Consider the following 21,679-nt stretch of genomic DNA (forward strand, 5'->3'; position numbering starts at 1 on the left):
AATTGCCTCAGGCTGGGCCAGGGGAGGCTCAGCTTGGACAGCAGCAGGAATTTCTGCATGGAAAGGGTGCTCAGGCCTTGGCAGGGGCTGCCCAGGGAGCTTTGCAGTGCCCATCCCTGGAGGTGTCCCAGGAAGGGCTGGAGGTGGCACTCAGTGCTCTGGGCTGGGGACAAGGTGGGCATTGGGCACAGCTTACCTGGGAGGGATTTTCCAGCTTCAGTTATCCCAGGATTCTGTGAATTTTTTAGCTTTTCAAATAATGGATCTTTTGCTTGCTAGGAAGGGGGAAAGATTTGGGGGTTTCAGTGAGGAATTTGAGATCAGGTGTCCAAGGAAATCCCAAACTCATCTGACAACATCACTCTTTTTGAGCTCAGCAAAATCCTGGGGATGATCTGACATTTTTATTCCATCCCCTCCAAACATTTGCAGCATATTTCCTTCTCCAGCATGTGCAGAATGTTTACCTTTATCACACCACTGCAGGGCCATGTTTTAATTTTCCCTGGATTTTGAATGCCTGTTGAAACTAAATGCATCCTTTGTAGATGGAAACATGTCCTAGGGCTTGTCTGTTCATGGAAAGGGTCTTTGCAAAGTTTGGAAAGATGGGATTTTGTTGTGTTGGGAGTCCATCAAATCTGGGCAGAGGCTGGATCAGAATATGAGCTGAGCCAGAGATTTCAGCTCCGGCTGGAGGCAGGAATTAAACATAAAAATAGGTTTTTTATTTCAGACAAATCCAAACTGGGAAGCAGAGCAGGATCATGTATGGGATTGTTGGAGTTTAGCTCTATTTGATATTTCCAAGACACCACAGTGCTGAGTTTTTCCATTTCCCACATATCTTAGCCATAGAATCCTTCTTCCTCTATTTACTTTCCTTTGTAAAGATTTTATGCATGAAACCCTTGACATTCCTCATTGCTTTTTAGCCTTTTGCTTCCAGACATTTCTGCAAAAATAATTTTTACCTCTGGGCTTTATAGGAGACAGAAATTTTAATATGTTTTAAGATATTTGCCCTTTACTCATAAAAAACTTGGCTGTGTTTGTTGTCAAGCAACAAAAATCAGTTTTCAGTACAGGGATCAGGATGTGGAGTTAAAGGGGTTTAGCACAGTTGAATATTTGATTAAAATTGTTAAATTTGCTTTTTTGAGTGTCTTATTAGTGTATAATTTTGCTAATTATTTTTCTATGCACTCTCATAGTGCTGCAGTTGGGATAGGAAATTTAGGGCTTTCCCAAGCAGTGGAATGGACAGTTTCGAACCTGCTGCCCACTTGGGATTAATTTTGAAGGATTCATCCTTCGAAATTCAGCCTACAATGTGTCTTGTAGACTTCACTTTTACTCCATTATTTTTTCTTCCCATCTTCTCCTAAAATCCCAGGATGGTTTGAGTTGTAATGGACTTTAAAGCTCCAAAATTCCACCCCTGTCATGGGCAGGGACACCTTCCACTGTCCTAGGCTGCTCCAAGCCCTGTCCAGCCTGGCCCTGGACACTTCCAGGGACCCAGGGGCAGCCACAACCACCTTGAGCCATGTCTTAGGTAGAGTTTATTTAAGTCTTGACTTATTTTCCAGCCTAACCCAGCACAGTGTATTCTGTAGCCAACCCTAAATCAATGCTGGGCCTGAGGCAGGAATGGGAATCTAATTTGGATATGTAAATTATCATTTCTCTCTAAATTTAGGTGAGTGAGATGCTGAATCTGGCCTTAGGGGAATGTGGAAAGGCCTCTTAAAATCCTTATGGATCATTTGACTGGAAAATCCCTGCCAGCCCATGGAGTCCCAGCTGTGCCCAATGCCCACCTTGTCCCCAGCCCAGAGCACTGAGTGCCACCTCCAGCCCTTCCTGGGACACCTCCAGGGATGGGCACTGCAAAGCTCCCTGGGCAGCCCCTGCCAAGGCCTGAGCAGCCTTTCCATGCAGAAATTCCTGCTGCTGTCCAAGCTGAGCCTCCCCTGGCCCAGCCTGAGGCCCTTTCCCCTTGTCCTGTCCCTGCTCCCTGGCAGCAGACCCTGACCACCCCTCTGGCTGATTATGGGGATTCTCTTCTGTCCTGGGAGAAGAGGAGTCCCTTTAGTAGGAAAAGCAGGCCCCAGCAATCCTCTTGCTGGGGCAGGAGCAGTCACTGTGTGTGTGCAGCAGGGCAGCTGTCAGGATTAGGAAAGCTCAGCTTGCAAATGCTGCTCTCAGCAACAGCTGCTGCTATTTTTGTTGGTTCCACCAGATCGAGCTGGGAAACAGGGAAAATGCAGGACCTTGGGAATGGCCAGAAAGCAGGAGCACTTGGAATTCAGCTCCTGAAGTGCTGCTGTTGAGTCAATTCTTACTTAATGTGATGGGGAAATAGCCACATTTCAGCAAAGTGTGGATTTCTGGCTCCTTTCTGTTGGAAGAATTCCACAGGAAGCAAAATTCCCTTGGAAAAATATCTTTGTTGTTGTGGAAGTTCAGAGGGGCACAGAGGGAAACTGTGGTGAGTGGGGAACTCAAAGCCCATCCAGTGGCAGGGCCACCTTCCACTGTCCCAGGCTGCTCCAAGCCCCAAAGTCCAACCTGGCCTTGGGCACTGCCAGGGATCCAGGGGCAGCCACAGCTGCTCTGGGCACCCTGTGCCAGGGCCTGCCCACCCTGCCAGGGAACAATTCCTTCCCCATATCCCATTCATCCCTGCCCTCTGGCATTGGGAAACCATTCCCTGTGTCCTGTCCCTCCATCCCTTGGAAATATCCTGGAATGTTCTGTCACGGAAATAAATCCTTTTCTGGGGGCTTGTTCTGTATCCTGGTAAATATTTATGAAAGTTTCCACTTTCCCAAGGTCAGCTGGGATTGCATCAGCACGGGAATTGCTGGAGTTGCAGACTGTATATCACACACATAGGGATGATTTATAAGGAATACAGGCAGGGAAGGAGGAAGGATAATAAACACTTAACTCTTTTTTCCTCTTTTCCATTGAGCTCTGGGTTTCTTCTCCTCAATATCCATTGTCCCAGCCAGCCTGAGAAAGCACCAAGGTGTAAAACCATATTTATTTCTGTGTCAGTGTTAAAAACCAGACAAAAATCAGGCCTGGTGTTCTCTATGTGTCCTGGGAACTGCAGAAGTTCCATAAAACAAAGGAAGGATTTTGGAGTGGCTCCAACAGGAGGAGCCAGCTGTGATCCTATGAAACAAGGATATGGAAAAGCCAGAGAGGCTTCATCTCTCCTTTTTCCCTGCCTTTTTTTGCCCATAGAATTCCAGAGTGGTGGGAGGGACCTTAAAGCCCATCCCATTCCACAATCCCTCCTGGTGTTTCCCTGGGGATCCCATCCCTCCTGGTGCTTCCATGGGGATCCCATCCCTCCTGGTGTTTCCCTGATCCCTGAACTATGCCAGAACAAATCAGGTGGACAAGAAACTGTTCAAGTTCAGGGTGTGTGGCCTAGGAAAAGCCCGGGGGAAATTTGGATGACACTCCCAGGAACATGGTGGGATTATTGAGGTGTCTGAGGGCCTGGAGTTGGATTGAATCATCCTTGAGGGGCTCTTCCAACTCAGCACATTCCATGGTTCTACAAAAGTGCTGTGTCTCCTATGCACCCACATTCCTGTCAGCAAAACAGTACAAAACCAGACTTGGCATTAAATCAATTCTGATTGTGTGAGTGCTGTCTCCTAACCCTAAAGGCAGGCTGGATTTCTGACGGGGCTCAGTGACAGCCAAGCTGCTTCCCTCTGGCAGAAGCCAAATTCCTACAAGGACACCCAAACAGAAGTTGCCAGATGGCTCCTTGTTCTTGATAGCGGGGAAAGCACCTCACTGGAATATTGTTGTGAGCAGCTGCCGGGGGAATTTAGCAGATTTGGAGGCCTGGGAGGTCAACAACGGGGTTTCTTTGAGAGGGTTGACCAGGATGGGAAGGGTGGCTGCCTTCCAGCTGGCTTTGGGATAGGGACCTGCCCCTCGGGGTGGCTCAGGGTTCAGCAGTTGCCAGGGTTACCCCGAGAGCAAGCAAACAACTCCTGTCAGCCTCAGCTTGGGGGACTGGGCTAAAAATAGGTGGTAGAGTCTTAAGGTGAAAAGCCAAGCCATGAGCAGGGAGTGCTGCTGGGGTCTGCTCATCCTCTGCAGGCATCCCAGCTCTGTGATTCCCAACCAGCCAGCACAGGTGGGGCGACCTGGAGGAAAGAGACTGGGGAAGCCAGATGTTAACTGGCAACATCTCCTGACCCCAGAGCAACACCCACATTTGGCTTTTCCCTAAAAATCATAGCGTTTAGAAATGGCTTTTTTAGCAGTAAGCCACACAGTTACAAGCCTGGATGATGACTGGAGAGCTGGGAGGAACTCCTGGAAGGCAGGCAGGTGGGATTGCTGGCAGGGAGGTGGGACTCCAGCTGGGCTGTGGCCTGCGTGTGACCCCGGCGTGTCCTGCCGTGCCCAGGTGCAGCTGAAGAGCGAGGAGGCCAAGACGTTCGCCATGAAGATCCTGAAGAAGCGGCACATCGTGGACACGCGGCAGCAGGAGCACATCCGCTCCGAGAAGCAGATCATGCAGAGCGCCCACTCCGACTTCATCGTCAGGTACCTCCCCCTGCCCTGGGCCCTCAGCGTGCCGGGGATCCCCACAGGGATCAGCCACGGCAGGGACAAGCCTTCAGCTCCCTCCTGGGAGGGAGTGGAGGTGTGGAGCACGAGGAAGGTGCTGGGCAGAGCTTGCTGGTGCTGCCAGATGATCCATGTGGAATCCCAGGGTGATTTGGGTGGGAAGGGACCTTAAAGCCCATCCAGTGTCACCCCTGCCATGGGCAGGCACCCCTTCCACTGTCCTCGGCTGCTCCAAGCCCCAGTGTCCAACCTGGCCTTGGGCACTGCCAGGGAGCTGCTCTGGGCACCCTGTGCCTCCCCACCCTCCCAGGGAACAATTCCTTCCCAATATCCCATCCATCCCAGTGGGAAGCCATTCCCTGTGTCCCTTGACCCAAGTCCCTCTCCAGCTCTCTTGGAGCTCCTTTAGGCACTGGACTTACCATCAAGAATTCATACATACGTATACATATACATATATATATATATATATGTATTTATCATGACCTGGCTTTGCCCCTGCTCAAGCTTACTTTTCCTTTTCCTTCCCAATTTCTGAGTTTTCCTTCCCACTAAGGGAAGCTGGAATTCAATGTTTCATCCTTTGAAATGACACAGTGCCATGACAATGAGCAGCTGTGTCCAGCATTTCTCTTTTGATATATTTGACAACTTGAGTTCAGCATCCCTGGACTCCTCACGGGCAAACACATTAAAACCATGTCCCTGCCCCAAACCTAAGCACGTGTCCAGGGAATAGAAGGGGTACCAGGCATTTTTGGTTGTTTCCACCCTAATAACACCATTCAGTCTCAAGATGCACCAAGGGAAATATAGGTTGGATATTAGGAAAAAGTTTTTTACAGAAAGGGTGATAAAGTTCTGGAATGGCCTGTCCAGGGAGGTGGTGGAGTCACCATCCCTGGATGTGTTTAAAACAGACTGGATGTGGCACTGGGTGCCAGGGTTTAGTTGAGGTGTTGGGTCTGGGCTGGACTCGATGATCTTGGAGGTCTCTTCCAAACCAGAGATTCTGTGAATTCCCTGGCTTTTCAAGGACTGTGAGGACAGAGAGGGAGTTCTTTCAATGCTGTAGGTCAGGATGGAGAAGTGGGTGCTACAATCCCTGGAGCCACCTTGAAGGGCATCCAAGCCAAGGCTGCCTCATCCCACCCTCAGAGATACCTGGAAAACCTCTGCCTTAGGAGATCAGCCCTGCTCCCAGAAATTGCTCAGGAGATTTGCAAACAAACCTGGGGTGAAACCAAACCCCTGGGATGAACCCAAAGGGAAGCACATGGCCAGGCTGGGGCACTCAGGGGGTGTTTCCTTCCCAGGCTCATCCCTGGGATTCCCTGGAGCCCATGGCTTCTCCTGTGATTCATGGGTGACAACTGGAGCCCGACACTGCCCGGCTGCCATTCCCTTCAGGATGTGCTCTTGGATCCAGAAGCATTCCTTGTAACTCAGGCTGTAGCCAAATATTCCCTTTGGGCCATTCCAGCCTCTGGATTTTTGGAAGGCTGAGCTGTTTTGGGATGAGAGGGGAAGTGCAGGGCCAGCCAAGCCACCATTCCCAAAAATACCCACTCCTAAATAAAACCTGAGCCTCCAAACATTGCTTAATGGAGCCAGTGATATTCATGGCTGATAAATGGAATTCCCACTCTTCATCCTTCAGCAGGGAAGCCGAACAAGGATGTTTTACCTGTGCATATTCTCCTTCCATATCCTGCAGTGCTTCCCACCTTTTGCAATAACAACTATCCCTGAATTATATTAAATATTTAATATCCCACGGAAACCCTGCTCTGGGAAGGTTTCCAAATCACAAAGTCCAATCTTTTGCTATTGCTAGAAAATATTTGATTTATCAAACTTCTCCTCTTGCCCATCTGCAGGGATTTGAAGTTTTCCTATAGTATCTATCCTAAAATTATTCAACTTATTTATTCTTTATTCAATAACTTGTTTATTCCATTTCTTGGATCAGCTGGGATAATTTTTTTTGGGGGGTGCAATGGGCAGGAATCTGAATATTTCAGTAGATTAATTCAGTTCTGAGCTGATAGGTAAAAGGTGGGTTTAAAATTATCTCGGAGCAAGGACACAACCTCTGGGATATTGAAATGGGAAAGACAAAATTCCTGAAGAACTTGATTGTTTTCTTAATTCATTGTGTTTATTAAAAAGTCTTTGAAGAGTAACTGGGTTTGGTTATTAAAATGAATTAAACCAGGCAAAAGGAGCAGGAGAGGCCAAATGGCAATAAATAAAATTGACTTTTACGTAAACTAAAACTCCAAAAGAACAAAGGTTGAATGAGGGGCCAAACAAGTGCAAATATTTCAAGGAATAAAGAAATAAATAAAGAAGTTATTCAAATATTGTGTCATTTAAAATTAGGAAATAATGTCCTTTCATGTGTCTAAACTTTATGCTTCCATGATAGCTGATAAATAATATTTGATTTTTTTTTTAATCTGTGCATTTTAGGCCAGATTTAATGCCCATAAAATTTTCAGCAGGGCTGTCTTAATTAAGGAAAGTATTTCAGTACTTGGTAATTTAAATTACCAACCAATTAAAATGATGAAATTACATTTTGGATTCTTGAAGTTTTCTGTAAAGTTTAATAGTGATTAAATGTGTATTAAGATAAATGATATTTTGTCCCAGTGGCAAGAAATAAGTGGGAGGATTTTTGTTAAAACCATCCATTTTAGCATTATTTAATGGTCAGTTATGACTGGAAATGGAATGAAATGGATGTCTTCTAAAGGAACCAAATTCTGCAGTGTTTTCCTGCTGATTTATCCCACAGCTCTGTCAAAATAATAACTGGGATTAACAGGGAAGAGCTGGAATCTGCAAAACCCACCTGGTTTCATTTCCATCATGTGGCAGCAGCTCTTGAATTTTTAACTCCTGGAATTTTTAACTCCTGAATTTTCAGTTCCTGGAAACTGCCAGGAATGTAGGAATTGCACCAGGAGTCACCCTCAGCGTTCCTTTCTGCTGCAGAAATGGTTAAAATTAGTATCCAAAAATTACAAATTAATTACAATAATTAATTTCCTAATTAATTACCAAAAAATTACAAAAATTAAAATTACTGTCCAAACTATCTGCAAGGAAACCTTGCCTGTATCCACACCCTGCTGGAAGCCTGGGTGGATAAAGGCACAAGTGGAATAGGAAGTACAAAAGCAGCTGAACAGTAGAATCAAGTAAAAAAAGAATCTCTGGGTTTTTTCACCATAGTAATTTAATATTATTAAACACATCTGTAAATTCAATTAATTTAATATTATTAGAAAATCCTGCTGAGCACAGAGCATGGATTTTAGAGCACAGTTCAGAACTCAAGGATGGGTTCACGAAGCCTGGCCCCATCCCTTGAGGCACTTTTTCCTCCACATTCCTTCCCGGGAGGAAGAGGAAGAGCATTTCAGCTTCTTTAAACTCTGTCAGACCAGCGAGTTTAGTGCTTAGATAATGGATTTATTTATGATTTTCTGGTTGCCACCCTCAGGCTCTACAGGACGTTCAAGGACAGCAAGTACCTGTACATGCTGATGGAGGCCTGCCTGGGGGGAGAGCTCTGGACAATTCTCAGGGACAGGTGAGCTGGGCCTTGTCCTGCACAATGGGATGTTCTAAATGGCACAATTCCAGCTGGAAGGCTTGGAAGGGTCTCAAAGCCCATCCACTGCCACCCACCCCTGCCATGGCCAGGTCTTTTTGATGTCAAAGTTTTAAAATCGCCACTGCCCATCTCAGAGCTTTTCCCATCCCTGTGTTTGCAGCTCTCCCTCTGAGTGGGAATCTCAACTTTCAGCTCTGCCACATGGACACTGCTAAATAATATCCATAAATATTTCCTGGGATTTATGGCCCAGGCAGGACTGAAAGCAATGAGCAGGAGGAAATTGAGAGCTGTGCAGGGTCTGTTGCCCAGATATCCCACATTACACCAGGGCTGCTGATTCAAGTGGGAATCAGAATCCACACCCTGCCAGGAGCACTGGTCCATCAGGATTCAGCAGTGACATGGAAAAAAATGAGTTGGGAAATCATGCATGCCCAAAACCCCACAGTCCCTGCCTTGGGAGGGGTCACCTTGGAGTGTTTGGGGTTCCTGGGAGCATGTGGGATGTGCCCACAGAGCAGGAAAAGATGCAGGGAATCCTAACTCTGGAATAGCCTCATCACTGGAACAGAATTCCATTAAATTTGGAAAGATTGGTCAGAAACATTAAATTGTCTTTTAATTTCCCAGAACTATTTTTTCTCTAGTTTTCTCTTTTCCCAACAGCCTTTTTCATACTGAAAGGGGAACTGGAGCAAAGTTAGAAGGTGCTGGGTGGGATTTTTCCAGATTTTTTTGTCAGAGTCTTCCAATTCCATCTTTAACTCTCTGGGGTTTAAACTGAGGTTCTGCTGCCATCTAGCTTAGACACCCTCCTGGTCTCAGCCAGCCCCCAGCAGGCAGGGGGATGTGGTTTTCTTTGGAAAACTTCAGAAACAAGGAGCTAAAGGTGCAGTTTGGAATTTGCATTAACTCTCAAGTCCCAGCAGCTGTGATTTTTCTGCTTTTGTCTCAGTTAGGAACATTAGTACAGAACTTATCTGCATACCTCAAAGGAGTTTTAGCACTCAAACCCCAAAGGTGTAATTATAAAAAAGAAACCAAACCTTTTTGCTTATAGGACAAGGATTTCAAAGTTTTATTTCTAAATTCTAGAATAAACCTTAAAATAGTTTCAGATATTGGAGGCAAAGAGGTTTTTTCAAAAATGGAAATTTAATTAGATTGAGACATAAAAGTGAGTTTATCACCAGGAACTTTCCAGGTGTCAAAAAGTGATTTTACTGCAGTGATAAAAATTTTAACAGCAGAATGAATTCCATGGGGAAGTAAAGCACTTCCCAGGAATTCATCTAATGGCTTTATCCCCTTTTCCCTCCCTCCTTCCCACAGGGGTTCATTCGAGGATTCAACCACCAGGTTTTACACAGCGTGCGTGGTGGAAGCCTTTGCCTACTTGCATTCCAAAGGGATCATTTATAGGGACCTCAAGCCAGAGAACCTCATTCTGGATCACCGAGGTTATGCCAAGCTGGTGAGTGCCAAAAAAAATCCCCTCAGGTTTGACCAGAAGGGGTGAGGAGCAAAGTCCCCCCCAGGATCCATCAGGGAATGCTGACAGGAGATCAGGGCAAGGTGGTGTCATCACCACCAGGATGTTTTCCTGACTTCCAGCAGAGCTCAGGGTATGGCTGAGCTGAGAAATGCTGACTGTGAGGACACAGTCTCAAGCTGCACCAAGGGAAATATAGGTTGGATATTAGGAAAAAGATTTTACAGAAAGGGTGATAAAGTTCTGGAATGCCCTGCCCAGGGAGGAGGTGGAGTCACCATCCCTGGATGTGTTTAAAACAGACTGGATGTGGCACTGGGTGTCCGGGTTTAGGTGAGGTGTTGGGGCTGGGTTTGACTCGATGGTCTTTAAGGTCTCTTCCAACCCAGTGATTCTGTGAACCCTCTGAATTCTGTGATTCTGGCTTGGGATTCAGGTCCATGCTCCTGGAATGCTGAGAAAAGAGCATCAGGAAAAAAACACCTGGCTATCCTGGGCAAAAATTATCCCAGAACTCAGGAAAGGCACCCTGCTTTTTAGGGGTACCCCAAATAGCCTGGTGAGAGCATGGAGAGGGACAAGAGAGAAGAAATAGTTTCCTTGGTGGGAGGTGCTGCAGGATGTGGGCCCTTGGGAAGCCACCAGTGAAGGACAGGAGCCCTAAAAGGAGCTGGTCCAGGATGGCCCCTGGGGGTCATGGGGGGCCAAGGGCTCTGTGGGTACAGTAACTCAGCCCATCACCACAGCCTGGTGGCAGCCTCCACATGTCACCTCCTGAGTGACATCGGGATTTACCCTCTGCAGCATTTCCCTGGGCCTGGGGCTCCTCTGAGGAGCAGGGCTGTCCTTCTCCCACCCCAGGAGCATGTGGGACTGGGTCTGTGCTAGTTCCCTCAGCAGCCCCCAGCTCCTCAGGCATGTCCCTGAGTGTCCCAGATCCCTGTGACCGTGTGGGTTCCTGACCAGCCCCAGAGGACTCCACTTCCCAGGATACTCTGATTTTCCATGCTTGCCACTGCTGTGGGGACACTGCTATAGGGCCACAGTGGGGCTGGAGAGCCCAGCACGTCCCAGCAGCCAAACTGGGAGGGCCCTTGTACTGCTTCACTCCTGATGGTGGGAGAGGAAACCAAACTTGGCAGCAGGTGCCTAAATCACAGAATGCTGGAATGGTTGGGTTGGGAAAGGACCCTAAAGCCCATCCAGTGCCACCCCTGCCATGGCAGGGACACCTTCCACTATTCCAGACTCCTCCAAGCCACAGAGTCCATCCTGGCTTTGGACACTTCCAGGGATCCAGCTTCTCTGGGCACCCTGTGCTGGGGCCTGCCCACCCTCCCATAGAACAATTCCTGCCCAAAATCCCATCCTGCCCTCTCACAGCTTAAAACCATTTCTTGCCCATGTTAATTTAAATATAAAAGAAAAAAAGCAAAATAAATCAATCTGAGCTGTAAGTGATATCAATTCCAGGCCCCAAGAAACCCGTGGTGCTGGAGTTTGCTTCCCTCATGGGAATTTTCCCAAAGATAAGTCAGCAAAAAGGTCACTGTGGTTCCCTGGTCCTGGAACGACCCTTGGTGCTTTAATTGGGAGAAAATTCCCATGAGGAATCTTCCTTTCTGCCTTGCTTCACTTCAAGAGGAGCAGAGCCCGTGGCTGACATTCCCTCTGATGCCCTGCCCTGACTCTCTCCTGCCCCTTCCCCCAGGTCGATTTTGGCTTTGCAAAGAAAATAGGATTTGGAAAGAAAACATGGACTTTTTGTGGCACCCCGGAGTACGTAGCCCCCGAGATCATCCTGAACAAAGGTCACGACATTTCAGCAGACTACTGGTCCCTGGGAATCCTGATGTATGAGCTCCTGACTGGCAGGTATGGGCATCGAAATTCATCCCAAGATTTCTGCCCTTCTCACCCTGATGAGGCCAGGGCAGGGGCAGGGCTGGGCCAGGGAACTCCACGGTGGCTTTTCCACTCAAATAATTTTTTTTGGCTCTCAGTGGGCTGAACACGATGGGAAAAGAGGAAGAGTTTTGCCGTGAATGGTTTGGAAATGATGGAAAAAAGGGAAGGTTTTGGCCCTGAAGATTCTGGAAATGGTGGGAAAAGGGGACGGGTTTGGCCGTGAAGGGCCTGGAAATGATGGGAAAAGAGGAAGGGTTTGGCGCTGAATGGTCTGGAAATTGTGGGAAAAGGGGAAGTTTTTGGCCCTGAATGGTCTGGAAATGATGGGAAAAGAGGAAGGGTTTGCACTCGCTGGGGAAGTTCCTCATTGCTGGAAAGGAGGAGGCAGGTTGGGCACCATCCCTCCCTTCCCATATTTAATTTGGGATATCACTGCTGCTCTTGGCTTTCTGGAGCTCACTCACATCATCCCTCAGTGCTCACCCCCAGGAGATCCATCCCCTCCACCTGCCCATCCTTCACACACAGCCCCCCATCCATGGAAAGCCAATCAATCCCCGCTGGAACCAGGTCCCACCACACCAAGATAAGCCAGGGAATGCTGCTCAGAGCCTCCTGCCTCGGGCTGTTGGGATGCAGTGCCATGGGAAGAAGAGCTTTAGCATGGAAAACTTCTTTTTGGTACTTCCCTGCAGCCAACATCCCTGAATTCCAGAGCTCCTTAAGAAATGGGAAGCAAAGCATTCCTGGTTGACATTTACCTTTTCTCATCTGGGTATATTTTGTCAGACTTCAGTGCTGGTTTTAAAGACAAATTTTTATGCAAGAGAAGTTTTTAATCTTTTTTTTCCTTCCCTGTGCCCTCTGAAGTCCCCCTTTCTCAGGCCCAGACCCCATGAAGACCTATAACATCATATTAAGGGGAATAGACATGATTGAATTTCCAAAGAAGATTGCCAAAAATGCTGCTAACTTAATTAAAAAACTATGCAGGTAAGTGGATGTAAGAATAAAACAAAAAGCCTTGATGTTGTTTGCGAAGAAATGAGCTGGGCAGAAGGATTTAGGAATTGTTCTTCCTTTTACAGGGACAATCCATCAGAAAGATTAGGGAACTTGAAAAATGGAGTGAAAGATATCCAAAAGCACAAGTAAGTGTCCTCTCCAGCAGCCAACAGCTCCCACCCCAGAAAGAGGCATTTCAAACACCTCAGTTTTCTCCTAAAAGCCACTTCCTATCCATAATGTAAATTCATCCTGCCTTTGGTCCCATGGGAGGGGTTACTTGATGTCTTAGGAGTTTATTTGGATAAGAACAGGTGAGAGAGAACCATTCCAGGAAGAATTTCTCTCATCCATCTGTGCTGGATCGTCTCTTTTCCCATCCCCAAAGTAGCAGGAATGGATTGGATGGATATTTTTTTGGGAAGGCTCAGGGCTCATGCACCCACCTTGAGCAAACCTGAGGAAAACCACGAGTGGGACATCCTTGAGTGTGAAGTTGGGAGTTAACCCAATTCCACAGGGAAAAGAGGTCTCCTGTGGGATGGATCCACCCTCTGGAAGGGAAGGAGCAGCTTCCAGGACACCTGCAGCAAGGAATGGTTCCCATCTGGGTGTTGGCAATTTCCACTTGTGTGGTGTCACCATGGGGTCTCTTCCTTCTTGATCCCCAAAAAAGATGACAGGAAAAATTCCAAAGGGATTTGAAGGCAAAGTCTGTGGAAGATGAAACCTGTTTTTCAAGCAATTTTCTTTTCTTTTTGTGCTACACCTGTCTAACTGTTGGATTCTTCCCTCCCTTCAGATGGTTTGAAGGCTTTAACTGGGAAGGGTTACGGAAAGGGACACTGACACCTCCCATAATCCCAAGTGTAAGTTTTCCTATCATTATTTTCTCCTCCATGGCCAATTCCTGTGACGCTGTGAGCTTTGGGCAGTGGTACACTGGGTTAAGTGGGAATAATGTGCTTTATTTCTTCTGGAGATGCTTGAAAAAGTCACTTTAGGCCCATTCCCAGCTAAGCTTGCTCTCCAGGCAGGCTCTTCCCTGGGAAGGCAGTGTGCGGAGGGCACAGCCATGGAGAAATCCCCTTTGTAGCAGGGGATTGAGGCAGGATCACCCACTCCAGCACATTTCTCCCTCTCTCACCTGCTCCACTTGTTTCTGCATCTCCTTTTCCCATTTCCATTGAAAGCTGTCCCTTCCACCCCTTCTCTCAGCTGTGTCCTCTCCCCTTCTCCTTTATTCTCATTTCCTTTGGAAAGGCAAGTGGAATTTGGATGCCATCTTCCTTTTCTTTCACATTAACCTTCCCTTCTGTGTTGTCTTTTGTGCCTGTGCCCCTCTTTGCCCTGCATCCATGTCCTACATGAAAAGCTGTTGATGTTTAACCGGGAGCGGGCACGGAGGGACAGCTCCGCTCGTTTTCCTTTGCAGCAAAGCCCTTCCTTTGATGTCTTTGTGAGCTCTCTGCCCTCAAAGCCCCGCTGCAAAGGGAAACCAAACAGGATTAGCTGACAGAAATTACCTCGGCCCCTTCTGTCCTGCAGCCTCCCCTCCTTGTTCCAGCTTAATCCCTCGGGATCACCGGGAGAATGCCATTAATGGGGGTTTAATTGCACCCCATTGCTCCATCCTGCAGCTCCTGCAGCAGGGGCAGGCCCAGCTCAGGGGCTGAATCTGCCATCCCAAAGTTTGCTTAGGGAAAGAGCAGGAGGGTTTCCCATCCCCCTTTTGTCCTGTGGGATGCAGGAGCTGCTGGAGTCAGTGGGGAAAGCAGGACTTGGCAAATCTCTCCCATAACAACTCAGAAATGTTTTAGAGATCAAAGCTGGGTTTGGTTGGGTTTTTTTTTTTCCTCTTAAGCTCAAGCTACGATCCTGGGATGGTTTGGGTTTGAAGGGACCTTTGAGCTCATCCAGTTCCATCATCTTCCACTATCTTCCACTATCCCAGGTTTCTCCAAGCCCTGTCCAACCTGGCCTTGGACTATTTTTAATGCCTATTCATTCATCAGCAGGATCACATTTCAAGCAGGCAATAAAGTCAAGTTTGCTCCTTCACATCCAGTTGCAATTCCTGCTTTAGGAATGCAGGATGTCTTTGTAGCCTGAAAAAACCCCAGGATGTATTCCTAACTGGTTTGGGTGGATTTTTAGTTTAGCAGGAGCATTTCCAATACTGCTTTTGCTCCACACAGCAAGGCTGACTGGAATAAATGGGAGTATCCTTCCCTCTTCCATGACAGCTCCAGCCTGGCCCTAATCCTGGTTCAACCCAGCTCATCCTTTCCCTGAGCTCTTGGGAGTCCAGCTCCTCCAGACATACTCCTGAGATCCTCTCCAAGCCCATGAACTGTGAATTTTGTCTACCCCAGAGCTGTCAATCCTACTCCAGCTCATTTTCCACAGTTTTTTTGGCAAAGTCTCAACTGCCTCTTTCAAAAGGGACCCTCTGGGTGACAGCTCTGATGATAGACATCCATTTTTTCCTTCAATCCACCTTTCCTTATTAGCTGGGAAAGAGCCAGCAGGACCAAACATACAGATTAGTTCCTTTTTCTTTGAAAAAAAAGAGGCTTTTCCCAGCTCTTTAACTCTCATTTCGTATGTGGCTCTGTCAGTGAGGCAATCAAAGAGCTCTTATTCCATGCAATTTTTGGAAAGATCCCAATTTACAACCTGGTGCTAGGACACTGCTGAGCCTTGATACCACAGCTGGAATCTGTGATTTTACCCCTCCTTAAAAGCTCAGGACTCTTCCAAAGATGAGCTGAGCAAGCAAAAGGTGAAGGAGCCCCAACAAAGTCAACAGATCCAGATAATCCAAAAGAAATCAAAACCACTAACATTTTGTTGGGTGGGGTTTTTTTCCAAAATGAGTCAGGTATTCCACAATCCTGATTTCCCCCAAAATGTGTTCAGCAGCAGGAAAACGCTGATGCAGTTGGGAAGCACATTAAATGTGGAGCAGGAGTTGCAACTCCTGTCTTTTCCCAAGGCTTGCAGCAGCATCCAGCATCAAATGGGAATCTCAGGAGGGTTGACAAGGCCAAGGGGTTGGGCCAACCCCTGAGATCAATCCAGGATGGATACTGGGAAAAAAAATACTCCTGGGAGGGTGGGCAGGCCCTGGCACAGGGTGCCCAGAGGAGCTGTGGCTGCCCCTGGATCCCTGGCAGTGCCCAAGGCCAGGCTGGATGGAGCTTGGAGCAGCCTGGGACAGTGGAAGGTGTCCCTGCCATGGCAGGGACTTGATGGGCTTTGAGGTCCCTTCCCACCCAAATCATTCCAGAATTCTGGGATTTAATGACTGTGAGTTGGATCCTAGCTTAGGCTCTTCCCAAATGAAATGACTGAAAACAGCAGCAAGTGTTTTCCTGCTCTGGGTAAAGCTTAAAGTATTAAATTTCTAGTTAGACTTCCATTGTTTTGGGCTGGAGAATTGCTGGTTTTCTCTTATATTGTTTTTTTGGGGTTTTTTTATTGTCTTGGTTTTATCAAATCCTTACTGTAAGAAAGTTTCCTTCACTGTCACAAAGCAGGAAAACCATAAATTCTATAGCCAGGGTACATTTCAAATATCATGATTTCAAAAAAATAAATGGGCTTGGCCTTCATCCTGGGAAGATGGGTTTCTCTGGGAGGATCCTGAGGCTGAGCAATGTCAGGAAACTTCAAGGCAGCAGGGCTCAGCTCAGCATCCTGGAGCCATGGATGGGAAATCCTGGGCTCTTTTCCCAAGTCTGTTGTGATAACCTTGTGGCAACAGATAGGAAAACTCAGGAGAGTAGGGGAGCTGGGGGAAATCCCCCATCAAAAAACTGTGGATGCAGCACTTCCCTGCCTTGCTGGGGGTTCTCTGGGATGCCCATGGCTGTGGGATGAAGAGGGAGTGTCAGCCCTGGGATGAACTTGTCGCTCTTCCCCCCGCAGGTCGCGTCTCCCACGGACACAAGCAACTTTGACAGCTTCCCAGAGGACAGTGACGAGCCACCCCCTGACGACAACTCAGGATGGGACATAGATTTTTAATGTTATTTCTCTTACCTGCTTCTGCCTTGCTGAGGACAGCTTTTCCTGGGACGTGGCTGCCAGTGGAACGGGAAGACCGGAATCGGGGAGGATTCGTGCTCGGGGTCACCATGATGCCTTGATTGATGCTGCTCCAGTAACTCCAGTGGCATTAGGACTTCTTGCTTAGTGACAATAGTGCTCTCCATGTTTTCTGTTGGAACGTGACCTGGCGTGGGCATGGTGGTCCTGACACAGAGCCTTGCTCCGGCACAGAACTCCTCTTCTGTGGCCACAGAGATCCTGGCACACTCTTGATTAGCAGAGTGAGAGATCCCTAGAGTAAGAGGCACTTAATTCCAGCTGCTTTTTCCGTAGGATCAGTAGTAACTTATGAAGTGCTGCAGCTACTCCAGTGCAGGATTTGGGCTATTCCCACTCTCTGAGCTCCGCAGGGCAGCGCTGGAGCCCAGGAGGAGCACGGGCAAAGCACTCCTGTCAAAGCAAAAAGTGGGAAATGTGTCCTTTTCCTTTCCTAGCAGTATTCCTGATGAGACTGAATGTTCCCTTTCCTCTTTGTTTTGGAAACATTTTGGCTCAGCCTGGTCAAACAAAAGCACAACTGCTGCAGATGCTGTCAAGGCAGAGGTTGGGTTGCTTCCCTCACACGGCAGCACCACCTTTGAGCTTCGGTTCTCCTTTCCCTTGGTACCAACACATGCATGGAAAGAGAAAATCATGGAATTAATCCATTGTACATCCACTGATCCATTGATCTATTGTACATCCATTGATCCATTGTACATCTATTGATCCATTGTACATCCACTGATCCATTTCACATCCATTGATCCATTTCACAGTGCTCCAATCACGATCCTGAACAAAGCAAGAGCAGCCCACCAGTCTGATTAGGTATAAAATTAAGGATAACTTGGACCTTTTTTAGGCTCAAAGGGAAAAACATAAGACCTGTGATGTCCTCTCAAGGTGCTACATCCATCCCTCACCTGGGAAGAAACCTGTCCCTGACCCATCCTATCAGGAATATGTAGCAGAGGCTCCGTTCTCCCTTTTGGTGATTCCATGTCTCCATGTCTACATCTCTTCCGTGTTTAAAGAATCTCATTAAAATAGGAATCCTGGGCCAGTCTGCTGGCTCTGGTGGAACATTGCCAGTAATCCTGATGCCTCTCCAGGCTAAGGAGCTCCACAGGAAAGTCAGTGGAATTCAATGGGAAGTGGGTATTGGAAGATCCCTGTGAGGTCTCCAGCGTGCCAGGTCCATGTGACTGTGTTTAACACAGGGATGGCCAAATCCATATGGAAAAAAGAACTAGGGGAAACAGTATTATCAGGATATGCTTTTCCCTCACTTCTACTGCTTTTCCTTTGCTTGAATTCCCTCCTCTGGTTTATAGGATGCAGCAGAGGGATCCTGTCCTGGGTGCCCATTTGTTGTATGCACACAGGAATGAAAATTTATCCCATTATCCAACAGGAAACATCAGCTTTTGGTCTCTCTGAGAGACCTGGCCCCAAAAAGTCACAGAATCATGGAATGATGGAATGGTTTGGGTTGGAAGGGACCTTAAAGGTCCTCTCATTCCATTCCACCCCTGCCATGGGTGAGCAGGTGCTGCCTCCTTTAATCTCAGTTGCCAAGAGCTGACCATGGAAAGATCAAGTCTTGCTGACAAGGACTTTTCCCACATATTACATGGAAAAGCTCTGTTTGAGCAGTAAAAAAATCCTTCCCTGATGCTAAGTCCCAACTCTTTTGCATGTTTTTCATTAAAGGATGGAATCAAAAGGGTATTCTGACAGCGTGGGCCGTGTCTGCTGTTCAACATGAGCTGGGTCGTGTGACACCTTTGAAACCAGTCTGTGGCTCTGCAATTCCCTCTGTTTCCCAAAGGGTGAGGCCACACCTCTGGCACAGTCACTTCTGCTGTTCTTTAACCATTAAAACTTCGTTTGCCTTCAAAATCACAGGGAAAAGGCAGCACCTGCTGGCTTTTCCACCTTTCTCCAAGGGATGGACAGCACTGAGGGCCAAGGCTGAGCATGAGGGCTAAAACATTCACCAGGCATCTTAAACAGGCCTGACAGCCAAATGCTTCCCTCACATCCCCCTGGATTTTCACTCCATGGGGACAGCTTCCTGTAGGAGTTTGTCCCAGGATGGTGACACCTGGTGCAATTGGCAGGCAAGGAGGACAAAGCACCGCGAGGATTTGGGGATCAACCTGAAAACATGACAGGAAGGAGGGTCTGGAATGGGCTGAGCAGTTGGGTTTCTTTTTCCTGTCCCTTTTTTCCTTGTGCCTGGCATGGGAATTGACACCTGCAGCGTGCACTGTGCTCAATCTGAGTTTATTTTGATATCAAACACCTCACTCAACTTCCATGGCCTCTCCTGAGCATTAACACTTCGCATATGTATATTATAAGCCTTCAGTTATAATAATATCTTTAAGTTGCTTTATATATATCTCTATATATCCACAACAAGGGATTGCCTCTGTGTTTCCACCTCCTGTCCTTATTTGTTTGTCTCCTTTCCTGATCTATGGGACAGCAGCGTTTTTAGGGAAGGGGGAATCGCCTCCCATGTTTCCAGAGGGGGCTTTGATTGGTTTTGTGGCTTCTCCTGGAGCTGCATTGCCCACAGCAAACTCTTCTTCAACAACAGGACCACGAGCAGATATTTCTGTAAATAGGTATTTTCGTGTCGATGTTTTGTGGGTCACACAGAACTTTCTGTTCTTTTCCAGTTCCATGGCATTATTCCTTCATTTCCTTATTTGTAATGTAATGTTTTTAGGTCGAGGTAGACTTGAATTAATGTCATATTTGTCAGTATGATTAAACTTTCTGTCAGCTGTCCTGTCCACCCACCTGTCCCATAGTTCTAGAACGTCACTGGCTATCTGGCATTGTTGCAAGTGCCTTAAATCCATGGCATCTTATTGAAAAAAAAAAAAAAGACAAATTTGGTGTTATGCTGCATGACAAAGACAAACACACCTCAAACTGTCGTCCTTTCTTAGCTTGCTGCGTTTTACAGTTCTTTCTGCTACCGATTTCTAAGCCTTTATTATCTGATCTCGAATTACAGAAATGATGACGTCGTTCTCTGATTTCTGTTCAATGTACCAGAGCTGTGTATCTGTTAATGAGATACAGAGTCATTTCTGTGAAATGTATAAATGTGATGTGCGGGTCAAATTAATCTCTGACATCCTAGCAGTCCGTAGACAGGTATTCCTGTTTTGCTAAGCTCTGCAGATCCCACCCATCCGTGCTGTCCCACACAGCCCCTCTGGGGAATCTCCCACCTGGGAAAAATCCACCCTGCTGGTGTTTTCCTGACCTAAAACCCCCGTGCAAAGACGAGGCTCATTTGCACCACTCAACCAAACAGGATCTGTGCTTTTCCCTGCCCCTTTCCCTGCATCCACGGGGATGAGCCCTGGAAACTCTTCCTGGCTCCCCAGCCCTGACACCGAGATTTGGGCGCTTTTAGGGCTTTCTCAGAAAAAGGGGAAATTCCCATTTGGAGTTGCCTCTCCCCCTGAGTCCCGATTTACGCTTGTTTTACCCCAGCCCTTTGTTTTATCCTCTGATTTTCTCTCCTTCCATGGCAGAGGTTTTGTTTGTCGGGCTGATGTCGGGCAAGCCCCGGCCATCGGCCGCTTGCACTCTTTGGATGTTGACTGAGGAACTTTGGGTTTTGTTTTTTTTTTTCATAAACTTCCATGGCTTTTGTTTCGCTCTGTACTCCCCCTGCAGCTGTAATTGCCGAGTGCCTGTTGTATACTTTATAGAGTTGAAATAAAAATAATTACTTTTGAACGGCTGTCAGTGGGCTTCTTCCAGATCTGAGTTTGGGAGAGATCTACTGGATGGTGGTGAAATGTGGGATTACAGGGGTTCTGCTCCCAGAACTGGGTCCCAGAGCAGCTGTGGCTGCCCCTGGATCCCTGGCAGTGCCCAAGGCCAGGCTGGACAGGGCTTGGAGCAGCCTGGGACGGTGGAAGGTGTCCCTGCCCATGGCAGGGGGTGGCGCTGGATGGGCTTTGATGTCTCTTCCAACTCAAAATCATTCTATGATTTGATGATGACACAGAGGTGAGCAAAAGCTGGGAGAAAGGAGCAACAAAACATCCTCTCAGGAGGGAAATGAATGTGGCAACAGCCCAAGGAGGAGCTGGCAATCGGCACCAATCATTTTGCGGGATGCAGCAATCGCAGGTCGAAGTTAATAATGCAATAAAAACCCCAGGCTGACGTGGCCCTCACCTGAAACTGCCAGGGGAACACCGAGATTTCGGGGCGAGGCGTGGCGCTCGTTATTCCAGGCTAAAAATAGGGAAGGCAGGAGGGGTGGCCGGGCTGTGCCGGGGATGTCGCCCGGCCGTGACTCAGCCGCTGCTGACGGCACCTGCCCGCCGTGCTCCCGAAACCTTCCCAGGCAATTATTAGCCCGGCTTGAGCCATTCGGGGCTGGAACAGCTGATAGTGGATACCGGGACAGCGATACCGGGAGAGGGGGGGCGTTAATTGCAGGAATTGCGGCGTCCGGAATCCCCCACCCCGGGGATTTTGGGGGCGCTGCTCCGGCTCTTCGTATTTTTATTTTTAAAAATCTGAGAAAAGAAATAAACGGGAGTACGGGCCCGCTGCCGGGAAAAGCCGGGTTAATTAACGGGGGTTAATTAACGAGAGTTAATTACCGGAGCGGGGAGGGGGAGCGCGATGGCGCCGCAGAGCCGCCAGGGGGCGCCTCGGGGCCGCTCTGCCCCGACGGGGGCGGCGGGGGGAATAGGGGGGATGGAGGGGCTCTCTGCACCCACAGCGGCTCCCACCCACTATGGGGGCTTGCACAAGGGGGAGTGTCCCCCCCGTCCCTCTTCCCGGTCCCCTCCGTCGGGCGCGCCCGGCTGGAGACAGCGGCGGCGTCGGGGAGTGCGGAGCATCTGGCCGGGAACCGGGGCGGGGGATGCCGGAGGGGG

The 21,679-nt window shown here is 48.1% G+C and overlaps 1 protein-coding gene across 3 annotated transcripts in view; it reads left to right on the forward strand.

The window, feature by feature from the left end:
* Window positions 1–19,673, forward strand: part of PRKG1 (protein kinase cGMP-dependent 1) — a 353,067-nt gene extending 333,394 nt beyond the window's left edge. For 2 of the 3 annotated variants that reach the window (XM_041474557.1, XM_041474547.1), the window contains exons 11-18: window positions 4,451–4,590; window positions 8,129–8,218; window positions 9,578–9,719; window positions 11,449–11,612; window positions 12,516–12,638; window positions 12,734–12,796; window positions 13,453–13,519; window positions 16,584–19,673. In XM_041474557.1, coding sequence (XP_041330491.1) covers window positions 4,451–4,590; window positions 8,129–8,218; window positions 9,578–9,719; window positions 11,449–11,612; window positions 12,516–12,638; window positions 12,734–12,796; window positions 13,453–13,519; window positions 16,584–16,682 — 888 coding nt within the window. In that variant the 3' untranslated portion in view covers window positions 16,683–19,673. Of the gene's footprint in view, window positions 1–4,450; window positions 4,591–8,128; window positions 8,219–9,577; window positions 9,720–11,448; window positions 11,613–12,515; window positions 12,639–12,733; window positions 12,797–13,452; window positions 13,520–16,583 lie in introns of those variants that run through there. The other variant, XR_005955720.1, reaches the window with a different exon arrangement.
* Window positions 19,674–21,679: the final 2,006 nt, after the last annotated feature.

This window comes from Pyrgilauda ruficollis, unplaced genomic scaffold (genome assembly GCF_017590135.1).
Source record: "Pyrgilauda ruficollis isolate IOZ18807 unplaced genomic scaffold, ASM1759013v1 scaffold11, whole genome shotgun sequence".
Taxonomy (NCBI): Eukaryota; Metazoa; Chordata; class Aves; order Passeriformes; family Passeridae; genus Pyrgilauda; species Pyrgilauda ruficollis.